This window comes from Helicoverpa zea, chromosome 9 (assembly GCF_022581195.2).
Source record: "Helicoverpa zea isolate HzStark_Cry1AcR chromosome 9, ilHelZeax1.1, whole genome shotgun sequence".
Lineage (NCBI taxonomy): Eukaryota > Metazoa > Arthropoda > Insecta > Lepidoptera > Noctuidae > Helicoverpa > Helicoverpa zea.
The window spans coordinates 9,920,921-9,933,990 of NC_061460.1; the positions used below are offsets into that span (position 1 = coordinate 9,920,921).

At 33.2% G+C, this 13,070-nt stretch overlaps 1 protein-coding gene across 3 annotated transcripts in view; it reads left to right on the top strand.

The window, feature by feature from the left end:
* LOC124633379 (cytoglobin-1) overlaps positions 1-13,070 on the top strand; it is a 30,988-nt gene that overhangs the window by 6,521 nt on the left and 11,397 nt on the right. The window contains exon 1 of one of the 3 annotated variants that reach the window (XM_047168569.1): positions 11,293-11,433. The exons of the other annotated variants lie outside the window; for them this stretch is intronic. Within the exon in view, the coding sequence (XP_047024525.1) occupies positions 11,353-11,433 (81 nt within the window). The 5' untranslated portion in view covers positions 11,293-11,352. Of the gene's footprint in view, positions 1-11,292; positions 11,434-13,070 lie in introns of those variants that run through there. 3 annotated transcript variants of the gene reach the window in all.

Here is a 13,070-nt window from a genome sequence, read left to right on the forward strand (position 1 = left end):
TAAATTAGTACCTAGCAATTAACTTAAGTTTCTTCAGTTCGATTCTAATTAAGTTTTGTGCTGTGTTTTCAATTTGGTTTTCATTCTTTCATTTCTTGAATTTCTTTTTCAAATCTATATACTTGGTAATCTCACATGCTGCGGAAATATTTCACACACTTCGTATTAGTTAAGACAAGACTCTCGTTGTTAGAACTCTAAATACCTAACTATGCAACAATATGTTAGCACGAGAGATTAAAAAGTGGGATATAATTAAAATAATTTCACAGACGATTTTTATGGATTAAAATACAAATATTAAAGCGCCTTCCAAAAACTAGATTCTCAGTTGTACTCATTTAAGTTATAATTCACAATCGCACACACATTACAAGTTTCAAATTTAATTACAAAATATTCCATAATCAATTTAGCCTAGGTAATAGTGTAGGTATAAATGTACCAATATGCCGATAAGTTTTTAATCAACAAACTCCACGTGGTGACGCTATTGACGTCATAGTGCAAACACCACGAGAGATGTTGTCGAACAACTAAAGCCTTACTCAATTATAAAGGCGCTACTATATTGGAAAAGCGATTCGTTACGACAAATCAGTCTTATGTTGACAGCTAGAACTGGAAAAGGTTGTCATCGAAGACCAAGTTGCACTATTTAAATGTAACGATTGCCAAACTAGTCGTAGGTATAGCTACATGCCGTGCATTGGTCGGCGATTTGACAACTGGAAATGGTTCGGTAATCATTAAAGTTAAATGCTGCAATTCACCGTAAATCCTGTACAGTTAAGTAACAAGCATAATCACAGGCCTATTTAAGTATGCTAATTGATCTTCCCTTTGTGAATTCCCAAATCTCTAGATCATCAGATTTGTGCATCCAACTTCGACCTAACCACATTCTAATCTAAGCCTTTTCTAACCACGGTCTCCACTCAATTATCTTCACATGAATTACAATAAAAAACGACTCGGTGTTTTTTCACGTCGTATCACCGTAATTGATTTAGCTTATCACATTCGAACCATGCAGATGCAGAAGAAGTTATATACAACGCGCAACTGTTTTGGAATAGGCATGATTCAGTCCCTTAGGCATGTTGTAATTAATAATAGAGTAAGTAATCACCATCCCGCATTGAGCAAGCGTGGTGATTAATGCTCAATCCTTCTCCATGTGAGAGGAGGCCTGTGCCCAGCAGTGGGACGATAAAAAAAAAGGCTGTAACAGTAACAGTAAGTAATTGGTGAAGCATCTATTATTATCAGGTAAACATTGACGTTTGGGGTAATGTCGTTATTATTTAAGTAATAACAAGCAATAGTTTCCCATTATTTTGTACCTACAGAAAATTGTACGTCCGTAACTGTTTGCTGTCACGTATACAAATGACATCACATTCCTGTGGGAAATACAAATCTAAGTTATTTTACCTGTAATAGTTATTCTCTTCGAAGTAGGAAAACTATGTACCTCTAATTTGGATAGGTAATAACAATAGCAGAACCAAAAAATCAAACATGTCTAAAAATATCTATTTATGTATTTATAAAAGGCCACAAAGGGAGGGAGTTCTAATTGACGTTTTTGTTTTCATTTCTATCCAAATAATTATCCTCGAGATTATATTATCAAACTATTGGATGCTGTTTATATGTTTACTGTTCGATATTCGTTGGTTCCTTATGTATTTGAACTGATGTCTATTGATATAATACCTAAAAACTGGCGAATTTTATCACAATAATTACATAATTTGTACAGGTTAACATTTTAATACACAATTGTTTTTAAAAAGCAAATGAAAGGAAAATGTATTTTCGACATGTGTGTTCCAAACTTAACGCCTACATTGACAACTGAAGTCATAACAGACAACTATATTTATTATACTAATACCGGGAATAACCGTTAATGATAAGAAATAATATCTGGTGTCAAGTTTTGTGGTTCAAAAGAGTTCTATTAATATCTGAACATAATAATAATGTGGTCATTAAAACTACTTAATACAAAAACAATCGATAAGACAACATTCAAGCTAATACCTACAATTTGGATTCATACAAGCGTCAATAACATTTTATTACGTTACGTGCTGTCTAAATAGTGAATCCTGATTATTTATAAATTTTTCATTGAAACCGAAGTAAAACTTAATAATCAAATGCGCAATTTTTACTCTATTTTTATATAAAGTATTTAAAAATAGTAAAAAATATAAGACGAAATAATAATAAAAAATGAAAATGAAATAGTTATAACGTCGCACTATCCCTAGCTTCAATGTGTTTGCGTCCTTACGCTTGCCACGCCCACTCACTGCAAACAAGTTCAGTGGATGCTCAATGAAGGCATTTTATTGACACATTGTAACGATGATTGTACAAGTAATTACACTTTTATAATTACAATACTACTTTTATGCATACACGTGTAGTTGTTAGATGGAAAATATTTAAAGACAGTTGACTCCTGTAGGTACTAGACAGTTATTAAACATGAAAGTAATATTTTTAAAGTAAAGTTCTTGGTTACTTACCACGTGTTGGAAAACTTATGCCGATTCTATTAAGTTTTTGTGAAAGGCTTAATGTCTTCACTTGATGAGAACTTAGTCGGCTTACGGCCAGTTTCTTCATCAAAAGTTAAAGTTAAAGTAATGTCTAAAGTAAAAGTAACGGTCAAATTCGTTCTTTCAAGGCTAAAGTGACAGCAAAACTAATAGAAAAATTGAATTTGACCGTTACTTTTACTTTAGACATTACTTTGACTTTTACTTTGGCTTTAACTTTTGATGAAGAAACTGGCTGTTAGAAAGACGTAGTATACTGCATGTAGCACATTGAAATATGGTTTCATGATAACCAATCGGTAACTTCTTTTAATGCGCGGTTCCCATAAACAAGAAATGATCCGTAAATAACAATTTCAAAAACTTAGCAGCCATAAGCAATAGGAATTGTTAAAGAAGTCATGTTATTAAGTTTAAAAGAATGTGCCTAATCCAGTATCAGAGCAATTCAAATTATAATTTTCAATTAACTAATTAGGCATTTGTAAAAACATCATATATTTATTGTAGCAGTTAATTAAATTACCTATTTAAATTAGGTACATTACCTTTGTAATTTAATAATGTACAAACGTAAAAACTTTGTCACAACCGTATCCTAAGTATTGCAGCGAATAAATTAATTTGTGTAGGTAACACTTATAGACACACTGTATCTGTATATATATAGATACAGATATACATATTAGATATTGACATATAGTAAGTAATTGTCTAATATCAGCTTATATTCATCGTCGACTCAGGTTTGACGCGCTGCGGAGTGAGTCCGGAGCGGAAATCTTTATATTTTCATTTTAAGAGCTTTAAAATTAAAAAAGTAATAATGAATATTGGATATAAAAAGTGCTACCATTAATTTTACAATATAGTATTTTGTTACAAAATAATATATATTTGTATTTGTGTTTATAGTAGCCATGAAAAAAAAATGCTACAAGAAAACATGGCCATATTTAATTGTGCCTAATTTGGCGCCAATTAACACCCGCCATTTTTGTCACGGATTCAGGATGTTACATTTAGCAGTTCCTTTTCAAGTTAATTAAATACTCCGCCTACTTTATAAGTATAATGGAATGTAATTAATCTGATATTTCACACATTGATATTAGATTTGTCGGTTTATTGTTAGATTTTGTTGTTACGAAACTATTTTTGATACTAACAATTTACAATTTGTTGTGTGTCGCTTATTATTTTACAAGTCTGTTTCAATTACTGGGTAGTAACCTGACCATTTCCAACATTTCCAAAGAAAAAAGATCGTACGGAATCATAATTTCCGAGTTATTGTTGTTAACAGTTATTTACTGATTTTTTTTGAGGGCCTGCGTCGAATATGTTAACTAAGTCGGCCAACAATGAAAGATTGTTTTTACTCCAACCATAAGACAACTTTTAGTCGGCCGATACTTAGACCGAACGTACTTATAGATCTAAGAAGTAAATTGGATCGCCTTCAAAATGAACTGTCAATCAACATTAGTCGACAGTTTAGTTTGCAGTGTTTGGGGGCTCAGAGATAACACAGACCTATCTAGTAAATGATAAATACATTCATATGATTTGGGGCATAGGGCAAACAGTGAGATCATATGACTACTGAATAGTCATATGATGAGAAGTTTGTACAAAGTAAGATATTTATGTGTATGTTGTTAAAGTAAGCACCTCATTTAGAGATAAGATAATAACAAAGCAAACGGCTTTTTTAAATAGTCTTAAGTAAATTGCATTCAACTCAAGTAGCGATAGTACTGTTTGATTTAGACTACAAATATTAAAGGAACAGGAATTGTGAATATCCGATTTGCCGTGTTCACTGAAATCATCTACTGCCAACTTTTCAGGAGTCAAAAATAAAAGTGCTTTATATTTTTGTAGTCTGGAAACTAACACCTATTTACTTATTGAAACAATAACCTAATTGTAGTTATAGGTACCTAGAATTCGGACTGATTGGTACTTTAATGAATATCACTTATATCATTCAACTATTATTATATTATAATATTTACATAATATTTACAAAATATTTACATTAATTTTATAAATTAAAAATAAACTTATACTTATATACTCATTCAACTTAACTCGTATCAGTCAACTTAATGATTCCATTTGTATTAATATGAAGGTTCGTTTAGAATTTATTAGGCTTACGGTACTTATGCCTAGACCTAAGCGCGTAGTTATTCCTACAACGCGAATGAAATATTAAAGACTTGAGAAATATACTCCCAGCATACAAACCTAACCAACATAAAGTACTAGCCGATATCCCGCAGTTTCACCCGCGTCCCGTGAGAACTACTGACCGCGCCGATATAAAATATAGCCTATGTTACTCGGGAAGAGTGCAGCTTTCCAACTGTGAAAGAATTTTTCAATTCGGTTCAGCAGTTTTGGAGCCTTTAGGATTCAAAAAGATATTTCCTCTTTGTTATAGGTATTAGTAGAGACTGTAGCGGTGCGCCGCAGTTTTCCCGTCCAGGCTTCGATGCAAAGATAAACTTTCTTCTTTTTTAATATTCTTTCTTTTTTTACTTTCTTTCTATTTAAAGTTACAGCCATATGTTCAATATGCGTTGAGTTTTCTTCCTTGAGAATCAGGTATGCTAACCAATGAGGAAAGAGCACCTGTGTAGTTTCATTTTAACTAACGGTAAAGGAAAACATCTTGAGGAAACCTGGACTTAAAAGCTGAAATCGCCAATCTGCCTTGAGCAAACTTGATTTTAAATGATTATTAATTTGTCTGTGAGGTGAGAACTGTGACAGGATAAAAAGGCTGATCATATGACTTATTTACTTGTATGAATGCTTTTCCTCAATGAATGTGCATCACAATTTAATATAGGTATTTAGTGTACTAAGTATGGAAAAGCCTATTGGAATTCATGATTGCCCTTCTGTTTCTTCAAGAAATTTTGTTGTTACTCTTGGCTAGCAAATAGCCAGGAATTCAGAATAGTTAAAATTCTACTATCCTATTATGCAGACAGAATTGAAATTACAGAATGGCTGTATGCATAGGCATATCAGAGTTAATAGAAGCTACTTTCTATCTACGTGCGGGAAAACTCTTTCCTATCCAAACACGTCGACTGAGATAGATAATATTGCTTCACGCCTGTCATTCGACAGGGGCTTCCCACAATATTATGTGACGTGCCTTAATTACCCTCCAATCGATCTAGTTTAAATATTAAATTGGCAGCCTTTATCAATTAATGGGCTGGTCGTGAATAATGTTTCAATTGGTCCAGAGTCGCGGTCGATTCTGGGTTAATGCAATTATTGGAGTTCAATTGGTTTGACGCGGCATGAGTGGACCCACCCGCCACAGTCCAATTAATTACAGGTAGGGTGACCACGACAAACGTGATTTTTCGGACTAAATCCTAAACTTTAAAAAAGGAACAACGATTTGTGTGGTCAGTTAAAAATAAAGATTTGTTGTCCACTCAACGAGTATCGGATGTAGGTATTTATTATAATGAGGTCATACGAGTTCAAGATCATAAGCTTTAATCAAAGGCGGCTTGGAACGTCAGTAAAAACTATGATAACACAATCTTCATAAGACACGCGTGTTAGTGGTTAAATTATTTCATTATTAGATACTTCTTAGCAGGACATAATTCGATTTTCCACGAAGTTTCATCTGTACGCGTAACGTAACGTACAACAACTAAGTTTTTACTCCTCGCAAGACCAACAGATAATTTCTTAATAAAATTCCAAAAAGTCATAAAGTTTACGCTCACATTATTCATGTTTTAGGAAGTTCGTGTCTCCTGTCGAATAAAAATTAGTTAGAAAAGTTCCAAATATTACGTGTTACGCTCGAATTTCATAATAAAATTTACAAGGTGTTAACTCGAGTAATAAAGGTTGTTCACGTTTTGCTACTAACCTGAAAGTCAGATAATTTCACAATTTACTTAGTTGCAAAAATACAAAAAAATATTACCTACAATGCAAGAGGTAGGTACCGATCACCTAGTTAATACAACACAACATACGCAATTTATTAATTGTGGACTGTCTAAAAAATATCTTAATCATGGTGTCCCTAATATTGAACCTGCTCTCCCCGACGGAATACGCGACACAATTACTCAAAACTGTGACTTTCCCTTTAATTAATCCTACCAAAATATTAAAACTTATTCGTTTGTATTCGAGTTACTTTAATTAAGTTATAGTAACCAATTTAATAAGCGAGGTCAGCCATTAGTGGATTGTTTTTTTAGTTAATTGGCTTAAAAATACATTTCGCTAATAGTTCCTTGTACATACAACTAATTTGTCATCTTTATTTGTGTAGGTTTTTTATGACAATTGTCAACATGCCTAATGGTCCTCCGCAGACAGTATTTACCTAGGTATATAAAAATACAAAGGTACTTACAACGTTATTAAAAGTCACCCCTGAAAACAGTGAAAACCTTGCAATCCTGCTGCTACAAGTAAAGTTGGCTCTTTTTACCCACGTTTATCTGACTACGTATCCAAATAAGATACTGGAAGTTTATGTATGTAAAAGTAGAGCTTGATCAAGAGCATTATTGCTCAGCATTTTAGAGATTTTCCCTATAAATTGATTTTAATGTGAATACTAGAGCATTCTTTTATTAATATCTTATACAACATGCACTCTTGTTGAATATTTTAATGATGTCACAACACTGAGCCATCATTAAAATATTCAAGAAACTTACTCTGCTTAGAAATGGAAGGCCTGTGTACTTATTACTTACATATTTGTAGTAATATTTGAACAGACGTACTGCGCTTGCGCAAACTGTTTGCCTACATAATTTAGATTTTAGACTCTCCAGGTAAGCCAGCTTATTCTGCAGGTCTTGTACTAGAGCTGTCTTCATTTTTTATGAGTCTATTACATAATTTATCTTCTCACTATGAAGATACGAGTAAAAAAAATATGTATGAATGTTAGCGAAAGAACACCGTTGACTTGTTTTCTATGTACGTTAATATCAAAATAAAAACATGATAAGCTTAATAGATAAAAGCCCTTGTTAATCAATCATTTGGATTTTTAAGAGGCTCTAAAAACCACCAATTTGCTATAAATATCCGTGCTATAAATAGGTCAAAGAAGTAAGATTTGTTTGTTGAACCGATTCGAAAAATTATTTCAATGTTGGATGACATATAAGGCCTTTGTCCTTAACGTACCTAATCCTTTTATATGGGACCAAGTTTCCCTTGACGAAAGTGAAACCGCGATTAACAGTACCTAAGGAAATTAGTAAAAACATTACCTACCCATGTATTTTTGTGTGCACTATGCATATCTCAAATTAAACATGGAAATACAAGTGAAACAGGGTCAGTGTACGCGAGTCAACTTTAGCCAAGATATTACAGTATTATTCCTTGGCAAACTTGGCTGTTTGAAGAGTTTCTGTTGCGGTATGATAACAACGTGGAGAACAAAATGGTACTTTACTAACATAAGCACATTAAGTACCTACATATAAGCCTCTTTCCAATACCAGAAAATGCAAAATTACTAATCTTATATATAAAAATGAATTGCTGTTCGTTAGTCTGACTAAAACTCGAGAATGGCTGGACCGATTTGGCTTATTTTGGTTTTAAAATGTTTTTAGAGGTTCAGCGAAGGTTTAAACGTTACGAAGTTCGCGGGATCAGCTAGTCTATAGTAATATAATAATGTGGAGCGTTTTATTGATTGTTTATTAGGTAAAAATGACCTGAAACAATTTAACTATTTGATTTTTTTTTTAATATTGTTGGGAAGATTGGAATCGTCGAGTAACAGGCTATATTTTCTCCGGGTACGGGAGGATGTTTAAGACGCGGGTGAAACCGCGGGTAAAAGCTAGTTTTAAATAATTAGAAATAAAATGATCCAGTTTTGCAAATATTACTTACAATAATACTCTTCGTAAAATTGATAAATTGGTAAATCGTTAAGGGGGATTTGGTAAAACCTAATGGTTTTAGGTTTCGGTTAGCATACCTAATTTCACTTGAAACTAATATCGATATATGTCTGTGGGGTATAAACCCTAATTAATTACCAAATTCATATCTGTGGTGTTTAATCTCCTTTCAAGTTTAATGTGGTAGCCTCAACCGACATCTTGTTTGGTTTTATCTTGTTTGCTTACCAATTGAATTTTTTACTTTTATTTACATATTGCTTGTTAAAAAGTTTAACTTTATATTTAAGAACAATATTAAATTATGTCGTGTCAACTGTTTCAACAATTATGTCGTGTTCATTATTCATTAGAATCAAGAGAATAAGAACCAAGAAAAAACATTTTCCATTCATATAATTTGCATAATTTGGTATGTACAATCTGCATAAACTAGTTTAGCTATTCACAATAATGATTCCGATATCAAATAGGATTGCATTTCATTGTGACTCAGATAAAGCCTTAATTTCCAAAAAAATGTAGTGGTTTTTCCATCGATAAAGCCTAAGCCAGGCAACGATATTCATCTACTGTACAGTCTAGTACACTCATACATTTTAAAATGAAACAACAATTTATTTATTTTTTTGCATTTTGTTTATTCGTGTCGCGGATATAGGAAAGCTCTCATCCTCATGTCTCTGATGCAGTTCAACTCAAATATTAAGACATTACACTCTCAGAAATAGCAACACAACCTCAAGACCCTTTTACTAACATGTATTTCACCCCCTTTACTTGTTGCCAAGTAATTAAACAAAAATGAACAGAGAAAGCGAGAGTAACAAGGCTCAAGTTGACAAAACAAGGCCCTCATGAACAATGATTACGGTACTGTTAGTTCTGTTGGCACCATGTGATTTCCACCTACGCAAATATTGACGCACTGTGTCACGCTGTGTCTGGAAATCCTTACTTATATATGAAGGCGAAAGTGTTTGCTGGTTACGCTTTCCGATAAAACAGTTGGACTGAGATGCAATTTTAAAGAAACAAATGCAAAATTAAGAAGTCGTGGTAAAGCACCAATTATGTACCTCTCAATTATGAGCGTGTAAGGTCGATTTCAGGTCAGGCAACTTTTCTATGTTTGTATACTTACTTTCTACGTATATCTTGAACAGCAATGACTCATTAAAAGGTGAAGGAAAACATCTCGAGGAAACCTGGAATAAAAATCTGAACCAACTCGCATTAATTAGGCGTGGTGATTAACTCTCATTCCCTTTATGTGTGCGAGAGTGCCCAGCAGTGGGACGATAAAGCCTGATAAAGTGGGAAGTCTGATATTTAGATTTTATTTTGCATTGGTCAAATAGCAAGTGGTTTAGGGAAACACCACCAGACACTAAATTGGTCGGAAGTTCAGATGAAATTCCTGATATTGCTGTGCCCTAATATAGGACCATGATTATTCCTAACTATAGGTAAGTCAAACATATAGTGTAAGTTATCTTAAAGGGCAGTCTTAGTTCTAAGTAGGTAAAGATGGCTAGTCAACTTCTTGTAGTTCCTAATACTGAGAAAATTATAAATATTTCTGATGGTAAAACCATTTTACATAAAACATCAAGATCAAACCTTTAACATGAAAAATTCGAAAAATTATGAAATAGTATCAGAAAGAACATTTTAGATAGTGAGTCAGAATATTATTCATTGGAATCCTTTGCTGCTCTTCTATGAACATAGGTAGGTAAAGATATTATGCACTCATTAGTGCAACATTATTTTGTCATTCTTTGTACCTGATTCATTACTTTTTTTCAACTCTATTTCAACAGTCGAGTAATAAGATTAGTCACCAATCAATCGAATAGTTGTTAATTAAAAGGTATATTTACAATTTTGTCTCGAACTTCTCTCGAGTTTCTTATCGCCATAGAAGCAGGATTTATTTATTACTAGCTTCCGCTCGAGGCTTCGCCAGCGTGAGTTGATAAAAAGTAGCCTATGTGTCAATGCAGGTTATCACTATCTACATACCAAATTTCAACCAAATCGGTTTAGAAGCTTTTGCGTGAAAGAATAACAAACATACATCCATACATTCTCACAAACTTTCACCTTTATAATATTAAGTAGTAGGATTACAACAATGTAAACAAAATTGATTTAAAAGTCCCAAATCTATACTAATATTATAAAGCTGAAGAGTTTGTTTGTTTGTTTGAACGCGCTAATCTCAGGAACTACTGGTCCGATTTGAAAATTTCTTTCAGTGTTAGATAGCCCATTTATCGAGGAAGGCTATAGGCTACTTTTTATCCCGGCACGGGAAGTAGTTCCCACGGGATGCGGGTGAAACCGCTGGCAGAAGCTAGTTCAGAATAAGTCTTCATAAATCCTTTCATTATTTCATAACTATAAAGCTATCAGTGCATAAGGGTGCATTAATTACAAACTTGATGACATAGTCATAGGTACCTGGCTAATTTCACAAACTTGATGCATATTACGAATTTCCAATACATCATGAATGAATCATTGTAAAAAATGCACCTTCTTTCCCAACAACATGATGACGCCATAAAATTCAAAAAAGGAATTCTCGAGACTTCCAGAGACGAATTAAATTATTCTAATGAACTTAAATGGCTACGTCACTGTTGAGATCACTCACCAACCAGTATTTATGTTTCGTCTTGTGACTGATATGAATTTTTCACTTTTATTTAAACAAGTTTGCGTAAAACGTCATAAGATCACAGAAACAACTTAGTTCGTTATTTAAATTGGTGTGGATCGGTCGTTTTTGATACTCGCTGGTGAACTTTAGTACTAAGATGTTGTACGTGTACCTGTCCTCGGTTTTTATAGTGCTTACAACTATTTCTATGTTCCTGAAGAAGGATAAAAGTGGCAAGGTTAGTAATTTTCGGGGTTCGCAAAAATCTGAAAATTCTGAAAAAATCTTGGGTGAAGATATTTCGGTTGTTTTTCGCATTTTTGGTTAGTTCATACATCTGGGACCGAAAATTAAGGTGTTTTACCTTAGCAAGCTTGGTAAGTGTTTCAAAGTTAATCAGGTAAATACGAAGATGTCCACTAAATGACACACAAGTCAAAGGTGAATGACAGAGACGAATTCACAAAATATATTTTTGTTTGTTTTTAACTAATAACTAAAACTAGTATTGTTAGTGTTAACTAAATATATTTGAATAACCATAAAATGGATAGCCACTTAGCCAGTAGGAACTCTTTAGGTAAAAATGTCTATGAAAATACGTAAAATACTTAAATCAAATCATTAATTTTTAGGTTTAGTTCAGACAGATTTAATATCTGTTTATTCTATGGTCTATATGTTTTTCAACTTTCACCAGTCTGGCTAGACTTTCTCTAACTTCATTACATATGTTAGGTCATCATTTAGAAAGATATACAAAGGATCCGAAGTAAATGAATAAATATAAATAAATCTAGATAAGTTTTAGCAACATTTTATTAATTTTATTGACGGAATATAGAAAGACACAACAACAGCATTCAATCGATTAAGGGCCGATTTAAGCATCAGTTAACTTCTATCTGGGGAATCAATACGGCGATTTGACATAGTTTCCATACAAAACCGTAAAATATATTCTTGATGTAAAAGTTTTCCGACGATTGAAAAATCTGTTTTGATGGGAAATCATCAAACGACCCCTCCCTCTGTTGGTGCGGCGTGAGGGAGTGTCAGACTCTTACTCACTTAAACCAACCATATTCCTTCTTAAGCCCTTTATGTGCCAGGGTCGCGGTAACTCTTTCGAACAATCCCGCAGTCCAGATAAAAGTTACGTGGCGATTGAAGAATCGGTCCTAAGTATGTTCTAAGTTAGCATATTATGTTCTTCGTGCCATAGAGATGACTCATAACTTATTTTTGTTTTAAAACACAATGTTATCTAATAGTTGTGTGTGGGTAATACAAGTTTTAGATCGTCTCACTATATATAAATATACCATATACTATGTATTTATAGCTTAGAGGCTGATTCTTTATTGATTAAGATCCATTAAATTTTGTGATGGTCAATATCTATTACACGTCCATAGAAAAAGGTCTTTGTAATATTGTTGCTAATTTTATTTCTTAGAAGAAAGATCTTTAGCTTTCAACCTCAATGAACTGATAAATATTTTTTCAAATCGTACCATTACTTAAGTCAAGTAAACGAATTCTTCAGACTTATTAGTAGGCACAGATAATTATGTAAAAAGACTGGCTGAGCCGACTCTAAATAAAATTGGAAAAAAGGCTGATAATGATAACACACTAGAACCGTAAAACCGGACATAGACCGGACAAGACAACAATTACGGAGCTGGTTTCGTTTTTGGATTCCAAAAAAATTGCATAAAATTCGCACCAAGCGAACGACCGATGTCGGTTTTTCCGTGTTTTCAAATAACAATTTAACCCACTGCATTTTTGTGTTCTTTCTTTTCTGTGGTATCCGAATAATGAAGCTTTCATAATGGACTCACTTACCTAGTAGGTAAGTGAGAAACT